Raw genomic sequence first — 26865 nt, forward strand, 5'->3', positions numbered from 1 at the left:
GCTATGATCAACCTCTGTATTGCCATGGAGGTTTTTGACATAACCATAGAAGGCCAAATAAAATAAATAAATAAATAACTATAATTAGTCAATGTGGCAAAAGGGGTCTGATAACTGACTTTCTGCTTATGAGGAAAATTCTTTGTCAGGGACCATTCTTGATGAGTCCTATGGCTGAGTTTATCCTCTCCACCAGTCATCATTTGATATATTTTTAAAGAAGTTCCTATACTCATGGCTAGATGAACATCTATGCTGATGTAACATGTTGACTGTATAAATATGCTCATCTACTATACCAACCAGTTTGCTTTTACTTCTTGCACAGTTCAGATTTAAATAGTCTGTTTGTATGCCTTTTATATATTCTATAAATTTAGTCTGAAGGAAACAAGTTTGTTCTTGGAACACACAGGAGGGTTGAAGTTGCAGATGGGGTCTTGCTTGGAGGAGTGACTAGGATCTAGGTCTCTCAGAGGTAGAGGTGCATTGTCCATAGTGTCTCATCTATGCATCCCAGGTCACTTAAGGCTGGGGATCTTCCCAGAGTAGCAGTGCTTCATTGCCACACCAGTCCTACATTTCTTCTGAATTCTTGGAGCATAGGAGAGGCACGCTACAAATTTTTACCCTGGAAGGGGGGTACATCCCATAACGCTGACACCACCTCCTCACCTGACTGTCTAATCATCTTAGCCTTATTTCTGCTTGCTTCTCATTGGGAATGACCCCTTGAGTTAGGTAGCCCTGACCTGGGGTTCTTGTGAGCTGATGCAGAATCTCTTAGTGCTTTCCCCTACCCATCTAGTTTGGTCAGCCCTGATGGAGGAGTCACAGGCATGGGAATTCAGGAGTTTGTTCAGGTCTTGGTAGGAGCTAGAACTGCAGATGGGGTATTTTACCTTAAGGGTTTTAGTTGGGTGCCGGTACCTGATCTGGAATGGGCTTCTTTTCTTTGTGCTTTTGCTTCTAGCCTGCCTCCTGAGTATGCTAATCATGATCTTGCTCTCCTGTGAATTGTGATGCAGTCTGGCTTCCAGCAGCAATCATAGCTACCTTCCCAGTTGTTGCCAGGGGGAGAAACATTTTTTTTCTGAGGTGAACAAAGATTCTGAGTCACTGTCTTCACAGGATGAGGTCTGCTTTAGGCAGCTTATGGTGTGCATGAGTTCTTAGGTTTCAAGTTATTAAATTAATGTACGATCCAGGAGATCATTGAGGAACCTAGCCCAATTTGGCCAGAGAACTGAATGGTTCATTGACTTTCTTAGAGTTATATAGTAGGTAGATGGAGATGTTCTTCATATTGATCATTGCTGCAGTAGCCTTAGCTGTATTTGTTATATCCTGCCAAATATATAACCCATAAACCTAAGGCTACTGCAGCAGCAGTCATTTGAACATTGACTGTTATGGTAAGTCTAACTTAGATAACTGTTCTGTTAAGGGACTTAAACCATGAAGTTTAAGACATCTTCTTTGCTAATTTGCTTGTCCTTAGGCCTATGACAGCTCTGAGATGCATAATTTCTGGGCTTCCCTGTCTTTCCATCCTTGAGGCCTTCATTTGATCGTATTTTAATGGAGACCTGGAGGCACAATTCATTTACTTCTGCTGCCAGTAGGAGCATAGGTGCCCTTTATTAGCCCCCAGCTAACTCAAGTGAAAACCTGTTAAGAAATCTGAGGGCTGTCTTCTGCTTGGTCTCAGCAGACCTTAAACATTTCCTGAGCCTACTTCAATTTCCACATTGCTGGTTGGCAGAGTGGCCCAGGAATGGAGCAAGGTGGGCATCAAAGTTCTCTTAAGTTCAATTATGTGCCATGTTGAGTCTTGGTGCTCTCATTTTTTCCTCTCAGTTTTTAAGGTTTCAGGCCCTCTGATACAGGTGGTTCTGGATGATTTCAAGGCCAGTCCTGAATGTGGGATCACAGATGATTTCAGCTTTATCCTCTCTACCATTATGGTGGTAAAACTTTCCTTATTTGCTGCCTGGGTTGGATGCCTTGACCATGGTACTGGTAGTGTGTTTGTGGCACATGGTATGACTGAAATTGTACTCCCTTGATGGGTGAACTGGATAGCCTCCTGTTTGATGCTTCTTTTGATAGGTGCAGGCATGGTCTTCATTCTGTGTTAGAAACCTTCTTTGTAATAGAAAGGTCCCCTGCGTACACAAATGCGGAAGTATGCTTGGTTGTTGGCTTAGTTCTTGGTTTTCCAGGAGAAGGTTGAGGTCGCAAAGGCACCCTAGGCCCAGGGCCATGTATGTCTCATTTGCCCTGCTGTGGGATGGCCAGACTGTCTTAAGAGTCCTTGTCTGTTTCATGCTCTGTAGTTGGACTTTTAGTTTGAATGGGGAGATTTCCATACTATGGTCCTCTTTATGGGGGGAGCTGTTCCTTCCAACTTGACAGTTAGCTTTCTCTTTCACTGTTTCTCTTCTTATTCTTCTGCCTCTCTACAAGGTTTCACTGGTTGGAAAAATTGCTTCTCCTGCTTGAGATGGAGAGTTTGCCTCTCCTTTTGCCCAGGTCCTTCCACAAAGTCTTGGGCTCCCACTTTCTCCTTGGAGAACATCCATGGATGAGAATCACTCCTTTTCCCTGGGAGTGAATGGGGGCATTGTTAACTCTTATTTTCTGAGTAGGCGGCATCCGACTGGTGAGTGCGCTGACACTCCTGAAACTCTTCCAGTTTTTCCTCACTGTTTATTATGTGCTGGGAGTAACCCTCTTCTTGAATTTTGATTACTAGTTTTTCTTTCTCAGATTTTTGGGAAGGGAGATGGCCAGTGTAATCCTCTAAGGTTGCAGTAGCAGCCCTTAGTGAAGCCTTCTTTTGTTTTGGAGCCCTTCATCTTCAATTCCTAGAGAGCTTCCCTTTCTGAGCACCTACCTTATAGTGTCTCTGCTGTCTGCCCCCTTCCTTCTGGAGGGCTGGTTTTACCACTGCAAGTGTACTTTGATGTGGAGACATTCAAGTCTCTGTGAGCCTGTGCTCCTTGGGACCATTTCTTTTCCTTCTTTGGCACCTTTCGTGTTTAATTTCATTTATTTGTTTTACTGTGAGCTGTGATTGTTACTGTGCTTTGAAGACAGGCACCTAAATAAACTTGTACTTTGACCTATGCTGCATTTTGGGGGGAGACTTGAAGCGGTTTCATTCTTCTTCTAAACTTTAGTATCAGTTGCAAGCTTAGTTTTATTGGGGTCCCACTGAACCTGAGTTAAGTCTTCCCTTCCACCGTTCTTCAATTTGTTTTAAAGGTCAAAGACTGTTGTAGATGGGGTAATATATCCCTCTCACCAGTTTTACTCTGTGGGCTTGTGCTAGGCTGTTTTGGTCAGTGACATAAGTTTATTTGTTCCTCTCCTATTTAGCTCAGCAAGTGCTCCATCCTCTGGTTTTCTGGTGGACAAGGAGACTCATATTTGTCCTCCTCCTGTCTGATAGCCTTCTGCATTCCTCCTGGGTCTCCCGAAATGTTCCTGTGCTGTATTTTTGATATTTGAACTTAGACACTGTTTCTTGATATCATTTCATTATTCTGGAAGATTATAAGAACTCTTATGGGTTTTTTTTAACATTTCTTCGTACATCTGATTTACTTTTGTTATTTCTGTCTATCCTGTATCTGTATATTGGGCATTGACCTTTCTGCATTTTTCTGTCTGTCTAGGAGCTACGGTCAGTTCTGAGCAGCTGTGATGGGATCTCAGACTGTGTTTTCTTGTCAGACAGTTACCTCTGCAGCACCTCATTTGATGGCAAAATTGAAATTTGGAACATTTTGGATGGTTGCAGGTAAGACATTTATCTCTGTTACTTACATAATACCTTGCTGAGTGTACGTGTGTGTATGCTGTTAAATGTTTTGTCCATTTGTTGCAGTTCTGTAGGCATGACCATTTTGCTGTCTTTGTTGTGACTTGTATTTACAACTGTAGAACTTAAAAGGCCTAACAATGACCCCGTATAAAGAGGCTTCTTCTAATGGTTGCTTTTCCAAGGATAAGGAAAAAGACAATTTGAACACACAAAAAAAACTATATGCATGCAAATGCCTGACTAATGGACATGTTGCGTAACTCCACCTCCTGCAGTTGTGTGGCCCTATGGGTATAATCTGTCTCTCTTTTCACCTTCCTCACACACTCCCAAACTGAGTGCACACTAAACTGAATGGATGATGATGTGTTACCCTCACTGGACTCACTGACTTCAAATAAAATTGTCCTCTGGCCTCCCTCATTTCTACTCTCTCAACTGCTCTGACATCCATTAATTCCACTGTCTGAAAATTTTAGGAAAGGCTCATTCCACTGTATTCTAATTCTGAAAAGTCAGAAGTGACCAAACTTCAGGCATTTTGTTTTTCTAAGAGAGAGCAGATTTATAAGCTGGTTATAAAAATTAGAAAGGCAGGAGAGCAAAGGACTGTGGAAGTATGGTTGGAAGGTCAAGTCCTACAACATAAAGAAAAGGTGGTCTTTAGTGTGTTAGACTTTTTGCGATTAGAACACTGTGGGAAGAGATCCCACTGTACTGCCTTGATATGCTTGTCATTTAATTTGGACAGTTTTATCTTTTCTAGTTCATAGTTAAGTCTGCATTTTGTGCAGCTTTTTACTGTAGAGTTTCAGTAAGTAGTAAAGGAAAAGGGCACCGTTTACAACTCATGTTCAAGTTTTTCATCATTCCATAAAATGCCTTTACTGGCAGGTAATATTACAAAACAGACTTTTTTTTGCACAGATCATGAGTTTTTTCATAAATGGCTATACCTTTTCCAAGCTCCTGGCAGGGATAGACAAGCACTTTTAATTAACGAATACAACACTTATTTGTCAAAGCCTGTTTGAAAATCTGAAGTTGTTTTACTTACAAGTAGAATTATATGTTATTACTTGAAATGTTTGGCCCAATAGTTTCCTAATTGCTGCAGAACACTGTCTTGTTAAGGCAAACAGAGACTGTGCGAATCAAGCCCTAGACCACAGGAAGCAGCTCCTTTAACAGCTGTTAGCATTAATTCTCTGATCCAGCTGCCAAGACAGTGACATTCGTTGAGGATTATAGTTGTATATTGGGGCACCAGTTGATCAGCTCGAGAGCTTGATGAAATTAGCCAACTCAAACCTCTTAATTTTCATTATGAGGCTGTAGTGATGATTCCTGTCAGTTTTTCATGAATCCAGCAAGCAAAGATTGGATAAATGTCAGTAAGTGTGCATGATATTTTCTAGTATTTCAAACAACTTTGGTTATTTATCACATTGTTAATTTGTAACATAAACTTACATACACTAACAACAATAAAAAAGATCACAGTAATGTTTTCAGTTATCATATACACACATTATAATCAAAGTTTCCATCAAAAAATCAAGCCACCCTGGTGGGGAATCACTTCAGTAGGCTGTACAGCAGAAGGAAGAAAATCATGGCAAAAAATAGGGAAGTGTAACACCCAGCAGGATAAAGGCAGTCTCATCAAACTAAGCAAACAAATCAGAGGACAGATGTCTATCAAAGTCAAATTTGAGGTAAATTAGCTATGTTTTCAAACTCAAAGGTAATACACAGTAGTGTACACTGCTTATTGTTAATGGAGCCAACTATACTGAGCCAGAAGATATAGTAAACCTACTGCCAGACAAATGCATCTCTAACTTTACCCCTCTCCCTCCTACAGCCTCTTATTAATTACCATCAAATATATCTCCTCCTGCTTATCACTAGGGAAAAGGTCTTCAATGTTCTCCCTAAGGCCAAGAACCCTGCATCGATGGGCCCAGGCAGTATCCCAGGATGCCTTCTAAACAGTACAAAACATGACCTATCAGACTCTCTAGAATCATTATTTAACCATAGCTTCGAAACTGACTTCATGCCAAATGAATCGAGAACAGCAACCATCATCCCTCTGCTCAAAGGTGGGCCATCTACTACAGACCCATAAATCTTACTAGTCTCATATACAAAGCCATGGACAGAATTATCATGGAAACGATCAGTAATGACAGTAAATCTGTAGACACTGGACTCAACTCTGTTTGGTTTTGTCAAGGGCAGGTCATGCCTACTCAACCTGGTGTGGACTTCTTTGAGAAAGTCACCAAAGTAATTGATGAGGGTAAAATGGTTCACACTGCCTTCCCATTTGACAACCATATTCCACTCGGACATTATTGGCAAACCTAAGAAGTTAGGTATAAACCCTTATGTCACCTGGTGGATAACCCACTGGCTCACAGGATTCAGGAAGTTAGAACCGGGGATTTAATCTTTACAAAGAGGCCAGTCACTAGTAGAGTCCCTCAGGGATAGGTCCTGGAACCCTCCTTTTTGGCATCTGTTCCTCTGAAGTTAAAGCCAACATCAATGTTGTCTGGCTGACCAAATTTGCAGACGATTGCAAATTAGGAGCAGGCATAGATTCCCCCACCAACTCTAATGTTCTCTAAGAAGGGCTGACACAGAGAAATAACTTGTGCCAGAGTCATGGACTAAAACTTAATGCCAAGAAATGCATAACAGTGTACTTTGGGAAGCCATCCACCCCTGGTAACTATCATACTGACAACATACCCCTAAGAGTCAACCCAATAGTCAGCAGCTTGGGGACATATGTAGATAATAATCTAGCCTTTGATCATCAGGTGTCTACAGTAATAATGAAATCATTCTTTGTTGTGCAACTTATAAACAAAGATATGGCATCTTGGTCCAAGGAGGTCATTGTTTTACTGTACTTGGCATTCATCATACCTATCACCGAGTACAGTACCCTATTCGGTATGTACTTAATCAGGCACATCAAGCAACTGGAATGTCCACAGAGGTTCCTCATTAAAAGAATACAAGAGGTAAGTAACATGTCTTAGGCTGAACCTCAAAGCCCTATCACTGTATTCGGCCTCTTACAGGCTGTTGAGGGGGGAGATCTGTGACTGTCATAGAAGGCATTGTTAGACCCCACCCTGATGGACTTGCTGCATTTACTCAAAACAAATTGCAGTAGAATTACCAGTGCTAAAACGTTACCAGTTCTAAAGACTAAACCTTGCCTGTGATATAAGTAGGAGTGCTAGAGAGACAGGTATGTACCCCAGAGACTACCCCTTCTCTGGAACAGGCTCCATATCCATGTGAAGCAGAGTTCCTCCGTAACTCCTAACGCAGTGTAAGTGTGACTTGGACAACTGGGTGGGGAACATGAAATTCTTGTCTGGTTTAGCACCTATGTCTCTGTTGGACACAGGAAAGCTGTAAATGTTTCATCTCCCAAGGCTCTGCTTACACTTACCAAGGATACCAGGACTTGTCATTGATTTGGGATGCATGGCTAGGATTAAATAAATAAACAGTGGTCGTTAGCCTAGAGCACACCTATGAATCTGTAGCTGTGTTCTTTTATTCTTGTGCATTAGAACTGAATCTATAGCTGTGTTTTTTATTCTTGTGCATTAGAACATATACACTTTTCATTAGCTTATGGCTCGCTTATTTTAAAAATTTATTATAGCATTGTTTTGTATATATTGTTCCTAAATGCACCATTTATTCTTATAGAAATTACATCCTCAATCTCCTAATGATCCCTGGCTTATTTCCTTTGCAGTGTTCAGTACTTTATGTATACCTGGTTTAATCTTTGATTTCCACTTTTGTACAATTGCTTTTTTTGACTGCTGATAACATTTTACCTAATAAGACCTTACTGTGTCTCAACAGTTCTAAACCTAGACACCAACTCAGTAGCATCATCTCTAATTGTTTGCCCAACAAGTTTGTCAGAACATTCTGTAAGGAGTCCTTAAATTCAACCATCTGTACAAATTCCTAGAAAATGTGTTCCCAATTTCCTTCTCATTCCCTTTCCATCTCCATAATTTCTCGCTGTACTTAGGGGAGAATACCCTGATGTGTGCTTGTAGTGTAAAAGTACCTGTATAAAGATTTCCTGCAAATATTCATTGCATACCTAGAGGCCTTAAAAAATTCTGTCATTCCATTTTTATAATTTGCTGTTCTCACCCTCCCAGTCGTTTTTTTTTTTTACAGTTATCATGTAAGAGTTTTTCTCAGTAGCATCTTCTGCTGTTGATTCTACTTAAAACCCAAACGTAACTGATATTGATACACATTTCTTTCTCTTTCAATCCGTCTCTCTCTGTATTCTGTCAACAGTCCCTGATAAGGAAGGTGTTATTTGCCCTACAGATCAAATAACTGCTTGGTTTCTTCCCACTCCATTTCTTTTCCTTTCCAACATATTTGCTCCCGTTAGCATGGTTTTCTTCCAGATACTTCCTGCAATCTCTTATCTATTCTCTGTACCCTTAGTTGTACGTGCTTCTATTAGCTACATCTCCTTTCTCCACTCCCTCAGTGATGTAGTCTATAATGTTTTATTTATTTATTTTACATTTGTTGACCGGGCTAGTCTAGCTGGATATATTTCCATTTTCAGTAGAGGCCCGGGGAGAAAAGCTCCACACAGAAATACACATAAAAAGGAAAAAAACCTTATAATTAAAAGTTATTACAATAATAACAAATATATCAATAAAAAATAAAACTTAATTAAAAAGATATATCAAAAGTCTATCTCTAAGATATGAAAGAAAGATGATTCAGAAGTAAAGAGGATAAGATGACAGTAGAGAAACTGATATAGGGTGACAAGTTGTTGAAGAGAGTAAAAAAGGGTAAAAAAAGTAGGAAAAGATAGAGAAAGAGTGCAAAAAGTGGTAAAAATAAGAGATGACAGAGAAACAAAAAGAACAAAAAAAAGAAAAAACAAAGCTGAGAAGACATAGAAGAGAGAAGAAGAAGAGAAAAATAAAGAAAAGATAGAGAAAAAAAAGAAAAAAAGAAAAAAAGAAAAAAAAAAAAAAAGAAGAAAGAAGGAGGAGGAGGAAAAAGAAATGGGGAGGAAGATTAGTCAGACAGGAACAGAGGCCAAGTCAGGCTTTGTAATAGGAACTTAAAGCCAATGGCTTTTGAGATGTGAGAGGTGGATTTCAGTGAAGAGTGAGAGATGACTTCCAGGTGATATTGAAAGGAGAGACAATAGTAGTAACTGAAGAGTAGTAGTAGAGATATAAGTTTCTTAGGCTGGGGAAGATATGACTTTATTTTAAAGGATTATAAGTTGAGATTATTATAAAAGTTAAGAGGGAGATATAAGAATAAGATTAGTTGGGCTGAGTTAGAAATGACAAAGGCAATGAGGGCTTGTCCAGTAAGCAATTATTTCAGGTTCAGTTTTCAATGTGTTCTAGGTTCTGAAGGGTTACCAGTCTTCAATCTTTGTTACAGTAATGACAGATAGCAAGTATATTAGTTTAAATCGCTTTTCTTAAGAATAGAAAAAGATGGGAGGTTCATAAAGGGTGTGAATATAAGATGGTAGTGAAGCAATTGGTAAAGATGCAGGAGCAGTTAGGTAGGGTTTAGGACTATATAAGGATGGGTTTAATTTGATACAGAGATTGAATTGTTTCTTGTGTAATTTAAAATTATATATTAATGTTTGTCTTAAAGAAATTTTTATATTGGTTCATTAAAAATGAGTATTATTTGATGGTGTGGTTGATGGTAAAATCAAGGGTTTGATGAGATGTGAAAGGATCAGGAGTTTTTTTGATTTTTTTGAAGGTAAGCTGAAGGAAAGGCATGTTTTAACTGTGTTGAAGATATTTTGTTTAGCGAATGGTTTGTTATGAAGAAGGCATTGAAAAGATTATGGCGGAGTTGTTGAAATATGCTATAGTAGTTGATTGAGGGCAGCTGAATGTAGAGCATTAATGAATAGAGTAGAAAAGAGGGCCGAGAATAGAGCCCTGAGGAGGAATAGCTAGATGTAGTTCATTAATGAATTACGTGAAAGAAAGAGGCGTATTGTCTACCCCATGAGGATTGTCAATAGGTAAGGAGGTAGCATATTGATTAAAAGAGAGGATGTGAGTAAGTTGATTAATATAGAAGATGAAAAATATTTAGTAGCTTTATTAATATAATGGGTTATGCAGAAGAAGGTTATTATTACGAGAGAGAGAATGGTGTCTGTGATTAAAGAAGAGCAGTGGTAAGTACTGTTGGGAGAAAGAGTTAGAAGTTGTTGGGGCTATTAAGGGTTGAACTGTGTTGGAAAGAAGAGTTTAGGTGAGTAACATTTTATGATATAGAGCATGTGGATGTGTTGAGTATTAGGATTTTAGTTAGAGAGATCGATGTGAAGTTGTTCTGATAGTAGACAAGAGGATAATGTTACCTCCAAGAAAGAAAGCAATTGGGATCTAGTTAATGAAGATCGGATGAGTTGCCTCTTTTATTGTAAAGGATAATGTAATGGACTTTCCATTGTCAAAGGATAGTACCCCTCTTGGATTGTGGATTAGAAGGCTTGTTGAAAGCAGTAGTTTTTGTGCTTTTGCAGGTTTTTGGAGAAAAAGATAGATGAAGTTGTGAGAGAAGGTTGTTTTGTAGAGGGTTTGAGTTAATGAGGTTCCATTTGTAGAGTTAGGTTATAGTTTAAAAGTGTTAAAATGGTTGATGTTAACAGTTAGGAGAGTTGAGTTGGGTGAGTTTTAAGTGGGCTAGGTGTTTTAGGGGAGGGGGGGACAGGAGTAATTTTAATGAGGACAGAGTTTTAGCAGGAGTTGTGGGAGTGTTGGAGTTTGCAGTAATGGTTTTTATTTTTGTCTTTAGTTAGGTTTTTTTAGTAGGTTTTTAAGCTATGTGGAAGGATTTGAGTTGGATCTGTTCTGTGACATCTCCATTGTTTTTTTTTGTTCTATTATTTTTTAGATTTTCGTTTCTAGCCATCTAGTAGTATTTTAGTTTTGATTATGACACAATAGTACGGGATTATTATTGATTTTTATTTTATGGACCAGAATTTGTATTTAAAGTTCAGAACTGCAGTAAAAAGAGGAAGAGTTTTGATATGAGATGTTCCACATTTTAGGAGTTCCATTATCAAGTTTGTAAGTTTACTGTTTTTCTAAGTACGATTGCTTAGTATTAAGAGGAAAGTTTCTCTGGTTCCTATCTATCTATATAAATGGTCAGAATGGTCATCTTAGTCAAGTCTGTTTTTTTCCTACTTTGTAGGTGTGTTTAGTATTATTTACTAATATCCAATTCTTATTTCTATATCTATCAGGGTTATTGATTCTTTATGTTAAGGGTAATGAGTTTGGGTGTCTTGTTGTTGGTGGGTAAGAAGTTGGATGGTTAGTATGGATGTTTAGTTAGTCTATATGTGCAGTTCCTTCTTGTTATTGTTTCACCTCAGTCTATTGTAATACCTAAGAGGTTGTGCTTCTGGGGAATGGGTATGTACCCCAGCTAAGAAGGTATATTATTAATGTGTTAATGATAATGTTGTTTGCCATTATATAATATGATACTCTTTATAGTTATTTCTTTCGTACTTAAAGGCTTGCTTCCAAAGTCCTAATTTCTCTGTACCCCTCTTACATCCACCTTGCTCTGTGCACCCCTCTTACATCCACCTTGCCCCACCAGTCTGTTTTCCACTTTAATCTATAGCCATCTGCTTGTGCTGTAAAACTACACAAGTGAGACTTTATATAAAGTACCAATTCAAATTAAGTAGTTCTAAACCACTCTGTTCAACAGGACGAATCAACATATCTCACTTAATTCTTCCTCTGAAAAATAAAATCATTCAACTTTTTATTAATTATCATCCACAACTTCTCCTGTGCCTGACAAAAGGTATGCCTGGCCTGTGTACAAGAACAAAGAAATTAAACATATTTTCATTGTCTGTATCTTACTGCTCTTATCCATGGCCATTAGTTTCCAGTCTCACCTCTCTCTTTGTGTGTGTGTATGTGTGTGTGTGTGTGTGTGTGTGTGTGTGTGTGTATATATATATATATATATATATATATATATATATATATATTATTTTTTTTTTTAATAACCTTCTGCTTTGTCTCTTCCCACATATCCTTTTCTGCCACAACAAATGTCCTTTTTTAATCCATACACTAAATTCTTACATTTTAATGCTACCTTAAATATGAGCAATGTTGAACTAATTCACATATAGCAACATAATATCCTGTTGTAACCTTTGTTTTACCTTCATTTATTTTATATCCTAAAAATACTTGCAACTGTCTTAAAGTATTCTACAACACTTTAATGTCATCTGCAAACAAAGCTAATATTTATTGGCTATTACACCAATTGTGTTCTTGAATGTGCAAATTATCTTTTTAGCTAAAGGTTCCAAGTATGTAACAAATGAGAGGAGGGTACAAATGACATCCCTGCATGGTCCTTTTGTTCAAACTCAAGTTATCAGAAAGGACTTCTCTTCCATAGGATCATAGGAGATTACTGGGCTGTTGACCCAGAGGTCATCTTAAGCCTAGCTGTTTTGATCCAATGTAATACCACAAAAGTGCTATTCAGTGCCCAAGATTGCATTTAGTGGTGACTGCCCATGTCCAGGAGGATTGTGGGTGTTATCCTCGGTAAGAATTTACAGTGCCCCAGGCACTTGTCCAGGTTCCTCTTGAACAGTGTCATAGAAGTGCTGTGTTTCACATGAATTGGTAGCCTGTTCCAAAGATGTGGCAGTCATTGGGAGATAAATCTGTCCCTCCCGTATGTCCTATTTAAGTCCCTGGAACAGGTAGCCCTAGACCCATTTGATTTACAGCTACACACCAAGTTCATTAGGTTTGGGTCATGGATTGCTCTGTTGGCCAGGCATAAGTCTCCCCCAAGAAGTCTATACAATACGGGGTATAGTGACAGGGACTTTAGTCGGTCTGTGTAAGACGCATGCTGCAGCCTTTGATCTTCTTTGTTAGAAACCTCTGAGGTCTCTCTAATTGCTACAGGTGCTCAGTACAGTACATGCCAAATCGGGTGTTATACTCAATTATGGGCCGGATAACTGCAGAGAATAGGGAGGTTATAACTTCTTTTGCTCTCGAGGTGATGTCGTTACTAATCAAGCTTGCTGCTTGGAAAGCTTTCCTTACTATGATAGACACATGGTGGTCGAAATCAAGGTCGCAGTCAACCTGTGATTCCAGGTCCCTTACCACATCATGGATACTTAGGCTATTGTTGTTGATTTCATAGTGTGAAGGGACATTGCTTGTGCTGAACGAAATGCTGATGCATTTCTTTGCATTCAGTTTGAGACCGTGACTAATACACCAGTCGCTGGTCTGCATGAGACCCCCTTGGAGTATTTTGACATTATTTGGGGTTCAATGATTACACCTAGTTTGCAGTCGTCTGCAAACTTGGTTAGCCATAACCCCTTAGTTTTGACCTGAACTTCTGAGAAGTGTATGCCAAACAGTAGAGGGCCCAGCACTGACCCCTGTGGCACCCCACTGGTGACAAGTCTGCTGGTTGATGTAGAGTCACCCACTTTGATAGTGTGTGTTCAGTTTGTGAGCTGGTTATAACCCATCTTACAACAAAGGGGTTTGCATTCACTTTGCTAAGTTTATTGGTGATGTCTGAATGTGGGATTGTGTTGAAAGCCTTTGCGAAGTCGAGGTATACTGTGTGCACAGATTTGCACTTATCATTGGCCTTGGTCACACTTTTAAAGAAATCCACCAGATTTAACAGGCAGGATCTACCATTCACGAATCCAGATTGGGTTGGATCCAGGGTTTGGGTGTCACCTATGTCTTTATTTATGAAGTCCATAATAATAAATTCCATGGCCTTACAGATGAGGCTGGTCAGGCTTATGGGTCTTTAATTCCCCTGGTTTGTTGCTAGGCCAATTTTGTGGATGGGAATAACTGTAGCTGTTCTCCATTCTGCAGGAAAAAAGCCTGTGGTTAGGCTATGATTGAAAAGGATACTTGGTGGTGATGCTAGTTCATGTTTTAACCTGTTTGGAAGCCAGTCTGGGATGTCATCTGGGCCTATAGAGACTGTTTTTTTGCTTTGGACAGGGCTTTGAGGGCCTGCTCTTCAGATATGTAGGGTGGGGGTGGGTGGTTGGTGGGAGGGTCTGTTGTAAATTAGAAGGAGATAAGGGAGTAAAATTTTCACCAAACCTATCCGCTAGCACGTTTGCTATCTCTGTGGGGTCAGTGTGTGTGATAACGTTGGCCACTAGTTCTGCCAGGCTTGGGTTCTACCCTTTAGGTTATGTATTTAGCTGTAAAAAGCCTTATGGTTATCCTTGGTAGTACTTGCTATGTTTCTCTCAAAGGAGCTCTTGGAGGATTTGATAAATTGTCTTATTTGCTTGTTGATGCTGAAGAGGGTGCTTTTCCAGTGTTGTGGCCTAGCCTTTGTTTTCTTGGACAGCACATTTTTGCATTTATTGTAGAGTTTGTTGAGGCTGGATGTCCACCATGGCAGCTTGTTTTTACGTGGGGTTCTGGATTTGATTCTTTCTGGTACAGCCGAGTTTATACACTTATGTATGTGATTGTACAGGGCTTTAGTGTAAGCTTTGGCATAGTTACTACTTCCAGCTTGGGATGGGGCTTATACCTTCACTTAGGAGGGTATAGTTTGCCTTGGTGAAGTATTTTAGTTGGATTTCATCCTTTATGAGTTCTGGTGTTAGTGTCAGTTCAAAGGTGACTGATTTGTGATCAGTTTTATTTAATGAGGGTCCAACTGTTGCAGTGCACTTGTTTGACATGTTGGTGAGAACCAGATCTAGAATGTTTGTTCCTCTTATCGGGGTATGGACAACTTGTTGTAGGTCATTTTGATTTATAAAGTCAAGGAAGTTTTGTGCTAACGAGTTTGGGCTAGCATAGGTTTCCCATCTGATGGTGGGATAATTGAAATCCCCCATAACCAGTGTATTCGGTAAAATTTGGATTGTCTTTAATTTGGTTAAGTAGGCTTTGTGGTTTTGTGACCCATGTAGGGGGATCTGTAACTGGCTAAGACTTGAATGGGGTCTTACCACTGTAACCTGGACCTGGAGTAACTCCATGAAGTTGTCCATTCTAACTAGACAGGAGGTGAATTTATCTGTAATATAGACTGAGACACCACCTCCTTTAGTTTTCACATGTTCATTCTGCACTGTAAAGGTGTGGAAGACATTGTAGACTTGCAGGGCTGGGTACTCTCTGGGGCCTTAAATCAGGTTTCTGTGACTGCACAAACATCTACATCTTTTAGTGATAAAAGTGCTTTCAGGGAGTGCAGTGTTTGGTTTAAACTCCTAGCATTTAGCAACATGACCCTTATTTTGTTCCGATTTATTAATTTGACATAGGTAATGTTGTTTTTGAGACCTTGCTTAAAAAAAGGTAATGTGGGGGAGGCAAGAGCCTTTGCCAGCAGCCAAAATTCTAGGGGTGCCAGGTGCAAACCACCTCTGGCAAAGTAGCAAGGCTTGTCAACCATGGCATCCCAGCCTGACAGGAACTGGATCCCCTTTGAATGGCACCAAAAACTGAGCCAATTGTTGAAATCAATAATTTTGTGTTTATACTGTGGCATCATTCTAGGTGAGAGTAGTATGCTGCTCAAGTCTAGGGACATACCTTCCTGAGACACATACTCAGAGAGCTCAACCACGTCTCTCTTCATATAGTGAGGTACATCTCAAGTCATTCACACCAACATGAAATATGATAGAGTCAGAACGGTACTTGTTGCGGAGAGACCTGAGTGCATGCGTAATTTGACAAATCCTGTCACTGGACAGGCAGCTGACCGTGTCTTTCTCTTTGTCCAGTCTGGTGAGTGGGACATCAGTGTGTCTCAGTATTGAATCTCAAATGACGATAAAACTTGTTTTTTGAGTGTTACACCGTGCGGGCTTGGGGGGTGATACACTGGTGTTGCTGTGTGTCATGGGTGCTGTGGGGACTGTTTAGCTGTAGCACTCTTGCGTTTTGGAGGTCTCTGGTGTTTGATAAGTTTTGGATTTATGTGTTGGATGTCTACTATGTGCATAAGTAGTGGTGTGTGTGAGTAATGGTACTATGCGAATATTTAGTAGTGGGAGAGTTGACACCCTTATCTGTGAGTGAGAGAGAGCATGGATTCTAGATTCTTGGTGTAAATACATCTCTTGCACTCTGTACTAGATTGTGTTATCAGTAGAGGGCTGTCTGTGTACATGAGGCAATTGTTACACTGCCTCAAGAGACCCAAGTCAACAAGGTTGGCAGGGGAAACAAGAGTAGTCCAACTGTCTGCAATGCTGATTGAAGATTGTGGTCACTAGGGGTGGCTTTTCGGAAACAGTAATGGAGGAGCTCAGTGAATGGCTATTTCTGCTTGGGTTTTAAAGGAAAATTTGTTGAATTTAACTGTCTGGCTTTGGTGGACAGTTACACAGTAGTGTGCAGTGCTGCATGATATGCAAACAAGCAGATGCTCAAATGCAGGGCCTAAATACCAGAAACTAAAACTTCAACAAAAAAATTATATTATAAAAAGATTCAAAAGGACCAATGAGGGTGTTTATTCCAAGCCCTAGACCAGACAGCACAGTTCTCTCACAGAAGTGCAGATAGGCCACTTCCAATCCAAAATGGCCTGGAAAACATGCTCAGAACAAACAAACCACTACAAACAGTTCCAGAAGCAACAAGCTTGGATCTGGACTATGCTACAGCTGCAAGCTACCTTAGCTTCAGCAGGAAACACTAGAAAATGTTTAACACAGCAGAAACATAGCAGTGAGTGCCTCTGATCCATCATATACTCAGCTTATTAACTCTGTTGCACTATTTGAGATATCAGATGCTTTAAATGTGAATTCCAAGCAAACCATTGCAAATGCTTTCTCTGCATCAGAATTAATCCACAGTAACATTTTTTTTATATTCTGATTTTCTCTGAAACATCATCATTCTGTTTTACGTTATCAAATGTTTATGCCCCTTCCACAAAACAACACTGATCCATAGCTTTCAAGTTTGCTATGATTTTTGCCAGTCTTTAAGTTAATATAGACTTTAAACGCTCTGTGATTTAAAACGGAAATAGATTTGTATGAGGCAGGGACTATGAGATTATTGTCCACCTTTGGTAATACAATCACATTTGTTTCATCCATTGTGCTTTTTTTCCACCCCCTTTCAAAACATTATTAAACAGTGCCTTCCAAATCTTCAACAGCCTTCTTCCCTTAATTTCCAAATTTCTTTGAATTTTAACCATTCCTGGTGAATTCACTGCTTGGTTATACATCACATCTATTTATTTGTCTTTTATCTGTTTTGACTTATAATTGTTGAGCTTCCACTTCAAGCTTTGTTGTACCTGATGTTTCTAAAAAAACTGTCAGATGTGTCTCTTCCTAGTTTCCCTACTCCCGTGCTGTATATAGATTTTTATAACATTGACAGAATGTCACCATTATCTCTTCAGGATTCCTCATTAACCTTCTTGTCATAAGATCCCAAAGTTTTGTCACAGCTCTTTCCACTTTCTGATGCCCAAGTCTTTGAACTAAAATTTTCTGTGCTCTGAGATTATTGCCAAAAATGAAATGTTTAACTGCAGTTTTCCTGTACTCATGCATATTGTCTAAATGCTCCCATTTTGCTGTTAACAGTCTGCAGTTGTTCCTCTTCTTGATTTTTAAGCTTCCCCTTTCTCTTCTTCATTTTAACTTTTACCAATACTTCTAAACTGTACCTTTCTTCCACATTGTTTTCTCCCTTAATCCCACTATACTTTTAAAATCCATCTTCATTTTATCCTGAGCTCTAGCCAGTCCTTCAGGAATAATTTATATTTGTCATAGTAATTCTTGAATTTTGCTTTTATCCGTTCCTTATATTTTTCTCTTTTTAATAATATGCGAGTAAAAACAATGGCTTTTTATATTTTGTTTTAGTTGCGTGAACCTTTATCTTATAGGTGCATCATCAGGTGTCATTGTAGGTTAGGTCACAGACTTCCTCTCAACTGCCCAGATTGTTGCAGAAATGTCCAGATTTTTTGCTTCATATTTTTAGTATGTGCCTCATAAATTATGTGGTTTTCTGCCAAAATACCAAGGATTACATTCGTTAAATAGTGACAGACATTTGAGTTTCAGACTTCATATCCTTCAGAAAATTCAGCCTAATGTATAACCTATTACTCCTCAGTTTTTTAAGTTTATTAGAGCAGTATTTAAAAATTGTCCATATTTTTGAATCTTTGCCCCCTCATTATTTTTGGCTTTGTCCAGATTTCTTGTGTTAAGAGGTTAAGAGGTATAATCTTTTCAACCAAATGCACTTATGCTGTGATTTATAGTTTACCCAGTTATTGTATCTTTGAGAATAGTGTATAAATTTCCTTGAAACTGTTGATGTTCTGTAGTCCTAGCTCGCCTTTATTCTTACATATGGGTTCGGAGCCAATCCTCGGCTCCGACTCTGCCTGTTACAAAGCTCAAAGTCTTCTGGTTGGCTTATGGCCCATAGTGCACCAGTACAATCCCCATATCTCATTTGCCGCGTCTACGAGTTCAGATGTGCTTCTTGCTTGGCCGTGGCAAAGTTCAAAACGTTTTCTATTATTATTATATTACTGTTAAACTTTAGCGATTTATCTGGTTCCAGATAGAGTTTAGTAGTGTTGGAGTAGTTTTCAAACCTGTTGGAGTGTTTTTTGACTTTAAATTACTTAATTGTTGAGAACTGGTTGGCCTTTGACCCTTGTTGTTCTCGTGTTGGTATCCTGTGTGCTAGCCTTTTTCTAAGTAACGTGCGCGTTTGTGCTTATTTTTATTATATATTGTGTGCAGTGTTTCTTGTTATTAGAGAGTTAGGAATTTAGATAGTTGGTTTTAGATATTTAGTTATTCAGCTTGTGTGCAGGGTCTTTTGATCGTTCCAACCCTTTTGTTTCTACGACTTAGCGTTTTGAGCGTAGATTTCTGTTTGAGAAAGTTGGACATTTAGATATTTCAAATTTGTGTGTGTGTGCAGTGTAGTTGATCGTTTGTAACCTCCCCAGTCTTATGCTTTCTACCTAGGTCCGTTTAAGTTAGAGGACCTAGCTCTCTTCCCTTTTCTCTCCTCCCAGGGCTAGGCCCATTTGAGTTAGAGGACCTAGTCCTTGTGGTGTGAGTGTCTGTGAAGGGCTAGGCCTGTTTACGTTAGAGGACCTAGTCCTTGTTGTGCTTGCTTGTGTGTTTCTGCTTAGCCAGTTATGTCTAAAGAGGCTAAAGATCATAAACCTTCGGGTTTTAAAAAATGTGTAAAGTGCTCCCAGATGATGTCAATTATGGATGGCCATAGTAATTGTGTTTATTGTCTCGGAGCCATCCATTTGCAGGAAACTTGTTTTGCCATTTCTTCAGCTCCATAGTTCTCCAGGAGCGGAAGAACAAGCTAATTCTGAAAGGTCTCCTCAAGCTTTCCTTCGTGGAAGACTTGGCCAGTTCTTCTTCCTCAAAATCTCATTCCTCTCAAAAATAGAAGACTAAGGCGACCAAAAGGCATTCCCTTGCATTGTCCGTTGTATCGGAACTGCCTTAAAAACTTTCTAAGCCGGATAAGACTTCCCCCTCATCGGCTCCACTGTCCTTGGAGCCGATCGAGGTTGCTGATATTGTCACTTCATTTTCGGCCCCAAGCATTTTGGAACCGACTACTGAGAGACTACATTGGAGCCAGTCCAGAGATCCCTTACTGCTCTCTCCAACCTTAAGATCCCCAATTTTGCAGAGGTCCAGATCACCCACACTGTCTTCCAGATCCTCCAGGAGCCTGTCAGAGGAAGATGTGGAAAGAGTAGTGCTGCTGAAATCGTCTGCCTTGCCAAAAATGTTGTTGGCTCTGACCCATTCAGTTCCAGAGCCACCTGAGTCTGTTCCCCCTGTTGTGGTTCTTCCTCTGAGCCGTACCGGGCTTTCAGAGCCAGAGTGTTCGGTACCACTTGCTGTGGAAACCTCAGTTCCAGCTCCCCTCAAGGCTGTCATGAAGCCGAGTTCTGCTCTGACACATTCGGTACCGTCCATGGTGTCTAGGCGCCGATGTTCACCCATCTTGGACCTGAACCTCATCAGTTCCAAGTCTTCCTCTCGGTGTGTCAGCTAGGGTGAGTTCGGATCCTACATCCATCTCTGAGCCGATGGCTCTGGAACCGATGACTTCCTTAGTCTCCTCGGAGCCGAGGAGGTCTTTGGAGCCCGAGAGGTCTGCCTTTGAGATGATTATGAGTGTGCTGTCCTGCTCATCAGCTCCAGTCTAGGTTACTGACTCTCCCACTCGGTCACCGACCTCTGTCTCAGCCCCTAGTCTCTCTCTCTCTCGACAGTAGAGACCCACAACATCAGCAGCCCCCGGTTGGTGGCCCCCAGTCTTCTGAGACCTCTCCAGAATATCCTTATGAGGAGCCTCCTTGGAAGAGGACATGCAAGAGGAAGCATGTAGACTCTCAGGATGAGTCCATTACCTCTGACACTGACCTCGAGGGATCAGAAGGGTCCCCCAAGTCGTCCTCTGATGATGTCTTCTTTGTAGACATCTTGGAGATCCTTAAGCAGAGGGGTGGCTGGCCCACTGTTACCCCTTCTGATGAGGAGTCAGTGTACCTGAAGGCTTTCAGGTCTCAGCCTTAAGCCTCTTGGGTGTCTCCACCTTTTGATGAACTTTTAGAACTTATTAGTCAGAAGGTGTGAGAGACTCCTGATGCCATGGAGCCATTTCCCAGGAGACCCAATAAATTTCTGTCTGCTCCCAAAGAGAAGGAATTCTTATCCAAGGGTGTGCCTGTAGATGCCATGGTGGTGGCGTTGGCCACTAAGAAGGAACTAATGGAGAATTCTTCTTCTGTCCATCTGCCGAACAAGGAGTCCCGAACGATGGACAGATACGGGAAGCATATCTTTTCGTTAGCAGCATTCACACTCAGATCGCTGAACTATCTAACACATTTTACGAGGCTTCTGAGAGATCTCCTTAAGGTTGCGAGATACTCTACAAGGTACATATACTGAAGGAGTCCCTGATAAGGTGTCTGCTCAGATGTCCACCTTAAATTCCATTGTTAACTCCTCCATGAGCCTGATTTCTTATGCAGCCGACGGAGCGAGCAGGGCAGCGGGTTTAGGAGTTTCCCTTAGGAGACGCTCCTGGATGCGCTTCTGTAATTTTGCGGAGCCGTTCAAGTCTACCTTTACCAATGCCCCCTTTGATGCTTCTTCGTTGTTTGGACCAAAGGTAAAAGACACACTCACCAGGTGCGAGCAAGAAGGGAAAACGCTGTCTGCCATGGGAGTATGTTTTACAGTCCCCTCTAGACCATATCCCATGGGTCAGAGGGGTGGTAAGATGTGGTTTAAGAAGTCCCAGAGATTTTTCCCGGATGCACAGGGTGACTACTCCTTCAGAGGAAGAGGAGGAGGAGCAAATGGTGGACTTCGCCCTAGAGGTGGGGGCAGTGCACAAAAACAGGGAGGCCATGATTTGTTTCGAGGCCATCACTATCAGCGCTCCTGATGTGGGGCCCGGCTGTGTTTCTCTGGAGCCAGTCAGGGGTCGCATTTCTTTGTATCCAGAAGCCTGGCTAAGCATCACCCGAGACAAATGGGTAGAAAGAATTATCACCAGAAGTTACTCCATACCCTTTTCTCTTCCACCTCACGTTTCCAAGAAGATCCCGGATGTTCCACCCAATCACAGGGATCAAGCAACTGTAGAAGTGAAAAAGTTGCTCACAAATAGAGTCATCCAAACCATCCCCGCAGACCAGGTAGGATTCGGAACTTACTCCAGATACTTTTTAGTGCCAGAACTTACAGGGGACTGGTGGCCCATCTTGGACCTCAGCAGACTAAACCAATGCGTAAAGAAGGACAAGCTCCGGATGGTGACACTGCAGTCTGTACTCCCTCTGTTAGGGAAAGAGACTTGGATGTGCTCAATAGACCTCCAAGATGCATTCTGCCATATAAAAGTGGACAGAGCATCGAGGAACCACTTACGCTTCTGACTTGGACTCAGTCACTACCAGTTTCATGCTCTGCCCTTTGGTCTCACCACAGCCCTCAGGGTGTTCACCAAATGTATGGCAGTAGTGACAGCTCACCTGAGACGTCTTGGATTTCAAGTGTTTCCGTACCTGGACGACTGGCTCCTGACCGCCTCCACCAGGCATCTACTCCTTCAAACCAGAGATTCCACTATCCAACTTTGTCCCCAGTTGGGGATTACTATAAATTGGGAAAAGTTTGCCTTATCGCCCTCTCAATTTGTCACTTTTATAGGCACAGAAATAGACACAGTCACCATGTTAGCTCGTCTTCCTGCAGAAAGAGCACAGAAAATCATACAAGTTATCCGTCTACTTCCTCTGCAAAAAGTCAAGGCAAAGACAGTGCTGAAACTCTTAGGGACCATGGCCTCCACCATAATGCTAGTCCCTCTTGCCAGATTACATATGCAAATTCTTCAATGGCTTCTATCGTCCCAGTGGTCCTTTTAACAACTGCCCCTGTCTCACCACATCATCTTAACAGAGTCTTGCAAAAAGGACCTTCGTTGGTGGATCCAACCCGACCAACTAACGACAGGCACCCCGTTCCTTCCTCACCAACCTGTTGCTACTGTGACTACGGACGCCTCACAGATAGGGTGGCGGGGCATTAACTAGGCAGGACTGTGCAAGGCACATGGCAAGATCACAAGGCTCACCTGCATATTATTGTCCTAGAGATGAGGCCAGTGCTTCTAGCGTTGCAAGCACTTCACGACCTTCTTCCTCTTGGGATGATAGCAATCCAATCAGACAACATGTCTGTAGTATGGTATCTGAACAAGCAAGGTGGAACCAGAGCTTACCCCCTTTGTCAGGAGGTGATTCGTGTTTGGAAGTCGGCGATATCTTCCCAGCGCTTTCTAGTGACAACAGACATCCCAGGGACAACCAATGTGATAGCCGACAAACTCAGCCGGGCAATCTTGATGCCTCACGAGTGTTCTCTGAAGCAGGAAATAGCGGAACAGATTTTCCACAAATGGGGATGGCCTTGCTGTGATCTTTTCGCCAGTCCGATCAACTCCAAATGCAGCAGCTATTTTTCCCTTATCCCCCCCCCCCGGGGAAGTCACCGAGAGATGCACCTGTTCATGATTGGCCTCTGGGTCTCCTTTATGCTTTCCTCTCATATCCAAGGTGATTCAGAAAGCGAAGCTGTTGGGAAGCAAATTGATTCTCATCACTCCTTACTGGCCTCGTCAGATTTGGTTTCCCTTTCTGGGGCCTCATCTACTAGATGATCCATGGACTCTGGACCCAGGGCCAGACCTCTTGACACGCATGTTCAGGCTCTCTTCACCCCAGCCTCCACACCCTCAACTTGACAGCGTGGCTGCTCCAATTCCATCCCTAGTCAGGCTTCATGATCTTTCACCTGCCGTGACCCACATTCTCACATCTTCACATAAACTTTCCACTAGAAAGTTATACACTAGCAAATGGAGAAGGTTTTCTATCTGGGCAGAAGCTAGGAATGTTGACCCTTACACCATACCCATCCCAGTGATTTTAGAATTTTTGTCTGAAATTTTCCATCAGGGATCTGCTGCTGCCACAATTAGGTTTCAGTTGGCAGCGATATCTAATTTTCATTTGGGTCAACATAAGTCCTAACCTGATGTCACACAGATTGTGTAAAACCTTTCTTAAAGGCTGCTACTTTGCAGAGAACCCCTTTTCAGGAACCAGTAGCTTCCTGGGATCTAAACTTTGTCCTGTCCAAAATAACTTGTCCGCCCTTTCAACCTGCTCATTCATGTCCACTGAAGTTGCTGTCTTGGAAGACTTTGTTTCTAGTAGCCATCACATCTGCTAGACGAATATCAGAGTTACAAGCACTGTCTATCAAGCCCCCTTATTTGATTTTCCACAAAGATTGAGTTTCTCTTCGCACAAATCTATCTTACATCCCTAAAGTTTGCTCTCATAATAACTTGAACCAAACTATAGAGCTGCCGTGTTTTTCCGTAACCATTCCAACGCAGCAGAATACAAATTTCATCAGTTGGATTTTCACAGATGATTACGGTTCTATCTTCAAATGACTAAGGAGCTTAGAAAGTCAGACCAATTGTTTGTGTCATTCTGCAATTCCAGACTAGGTCTCCTAGTCTCCAAATTGACCCTTTCGAATTGGATTTCGAGCTGTATTTCCTTCATTTATTGTTCTAATGGAAAGACTTTAACATTCGAGATTAAGGCTCATTCTGCACGATTCCAGTCGACATCTGCTGCCTTCCAAGCCACAGTTCCAATTGACAATATTTGTACGACAGCAACTTGGGCTACCCCTCATACCTTTATTACTCATTACAAATTGGACCTGACCTCTAGGGGTAGAGCCTCCTTTGGTACCACGGTACTCAGGATTATTTTTCCATGTGCCACCCAAGACTAAGGTGCTAGGGACGCTGTCCCATATGTAAGAATAAAGGCAAGATAGGACTACAGAACATAAAGAAGTTATGTGCTCACCATAACGTTCCATGTTTGTAGTCCATCTCGCCCTTCATTTTTACGAACCCACCTACCTACCTACCCCTGTCCTGTTAGGATCTGGAGGCAGGATATTATTTCCATAATAAGGTGGAGACCTTTCATTATTGTTCTTTCTGGATAACCTTAGTTCTGTATTTCTATAGTTTAGCAGCAAACAAGATTGGGGATTGTACTGGTTCACTATGAGATACCTACCTAGCCACGAGCCAACTAGAAGACTTTGAGCTATGTAATAGGCTGAGTCGTAGCTGAGGATCGGCTCTGAACCCATATGTAAGAATGAAGGGGGAGATGGACTACAAACATGGAACGTTATGGTGAGTACATAATTTCTTTTTTCTGAAACATCCTCATCCATACCAAATACTTTCACGTGCTTATTTAAAAATTCATCTTCTCTAGTTATAGTTTCACTTCTTGGGTCCCCCTTAACACATCTTCAGTGCTACACATTAAACTCATTTACCACCTAAAAATAAAATACCCTCCTGAAAACCTTTTATTTCCCTTTTAAAAATGTAGTATTTCTCTCATAATTCTTTTAAGCTCTGTAATTGCAGTTTTGGGAGGTATAGAAGCATGTCAAGGTAATCTCTTCTCTTGCCAGTATCCCCTTACAGCCACAAATCCTCTGTTGTCTTTTTTTGTTCCTGTTCTACCACAATTAGAACACCCCTTCCTGTCAGTGTAATAACAGCCATTTTCCTTTGTCCGTGATAAGTCTGCCACATATCTGCACTGAAATCCTATTTACATTAAACTCGTATGTTCATTTCTATCTAGATGCACCTCTTGTGACATAACATTTTGCACCCTACATTTCTTAATATGGATCAATATTCTTTGCACTGGCACCTATCCCTAAAATATGGGTACTTCCGCTGAGATTTCGCCAGGGTCTGAACATAAACCACTGTCTATTTCTATATGTTGTAAGTCATACTTTGCAAGGAACGGGTTTAATAGCCTTGGACAATTATCTGACAACATACAGCTTACTTCCCTATATCCTTAGCCTTCTGGTTCTCATTTGTGTGCTGTCTACCAGCATGCTTCCATGACAGTTGCTCTGAATCTGTCATAGAAATTCAACAGTTCTAGAGAATACTTAAGTAGCAAGGCATAACAGGTGACCCCCCCCCCAGCTGTAAGTATAGAGGGTAAGAAATTATTACATGAAGACTGCAATAACACCTGAGCCCAGAACTTGGCATGAATAAATGAAAAACACATTTCTTCATCAGTCAGATTACATTTTACCATCACTGTAAGGCAGTGCCTGATGGGCTCAAAAAAATTAAGACCAATAAGAAGAAAAGCTAAAACTGCAGCACTGCCGAGAAATGAAGGGTGAAAAAATAACTATCTGGATTCTCATTAGTGTATTTTCATTGCCACAAAAGAACCATTGAGCATTTTGCCATCTGTCTTTGCTGATTACACCATCAGTCTTAATGACACTTTAGTTGATGAATACTCCTTTTCAGGTATCATCTGTCACTAGCACCACTAACTTCAAGTTTGTGGCAAGCAAGCTCTTTTAAGGTAATACATCATTATATGTTTGTGTAACCTAATGTAGTTGTACCATACCCAGAGTCATCTGTTTCAACAGATTTTCACTTTCAAGTGAAGTAGCAGAACACCGCTGGTCTGTGAGAGGTATACTGCTGTTTAGAAGTGCCATTTTTAGGATTCAACTAAAATGACTAGTCTTTCATAAAAAGGCTGCTTAGGTACCTGCTCCCCAGTGAGATCATGGAATGGAAGTAAGCATATTGCTTTACTGAAGACCAGCAGCACTTTAATACAATACAAAAAAGTCCGTGTAACTAGCTCCTGAGCAATGAAAACTAGTTGGTAGTTGTTTTTTGTCTTTTCACTGAGTTATTACAGGAACTTCTCACTCTCTGCTAGTAATTGGTTCATGGTTAATGAAAAACAGTTTATAGCGATTTAATTATTTGTGCATCTTTTCATAGATTTAGTGTTTCAGGAACTTAAATTCATAGGAGGTTATTAGGCTAATGGCCGTAGAGCCTTTACAAGCCTAGCCATGTTAATCCCAAGTATCCTCATGTGTTCTTTTTGGGTAGTTTGCAGGAAGAGTTTATGAACAGAGTGGGTCTGTGATAAACACTGGCTACCCATGTCCATGAAGGACATGGATGCCACCCCAGGGTCAAATTTGCGGCCTCCTATCCAGTTATCTAGGTTGTGTTTGAATATGGTCAGTGAGGAGCTCTATTTTACATGAATAAGAAGTCTGTTCCAGAAAAGCAGTGGTCTCTGGGAGATATGTCTGTCTCTCCAGCTTGTTTTGTTAATGTGACAAGTTAGGTTGAGAGCCCTAGAGTGAGTGA

At 40.9% G+C, this 26865-nt stretch overlaps 1 protein-coding gene across 1 annotated transcript in view; it reads left to right on the plus strand.

The window, feature by feature from the left end:
* Positions 1-26865, plus strand: part of TEP1 (telomerase associated protein 1) — a 2704809-nt gene that overhangs the window by 1754587 nt on the left and 923357 nt on the right. The window contains exon 33 of the mRNA XM_044058078.1: positions 3684-3808. Within this exon, the coding sequence (XP_043914013.1) occupies positions 3684-3808 (125 nt within the window). The remainder of the gene's footprint in view (positions 1-3683; positions 3809-26865) is intronic.

Source organism: Protopterus annectens, chromosome 16.part0 (genome assembly GCF_019279795.1).
Source record: "Protopterus annectens isolate FY-2018-M chromosome 16.part0, PAN1.0, whole genome shotgun sequence".
In the NCBI taxonomy this organism is placed as follows: Eukaryota; Metazoa; Chordata; order Ceratodontiformes; family Protopteridae; genus Protopterus; species Protopterus annectens.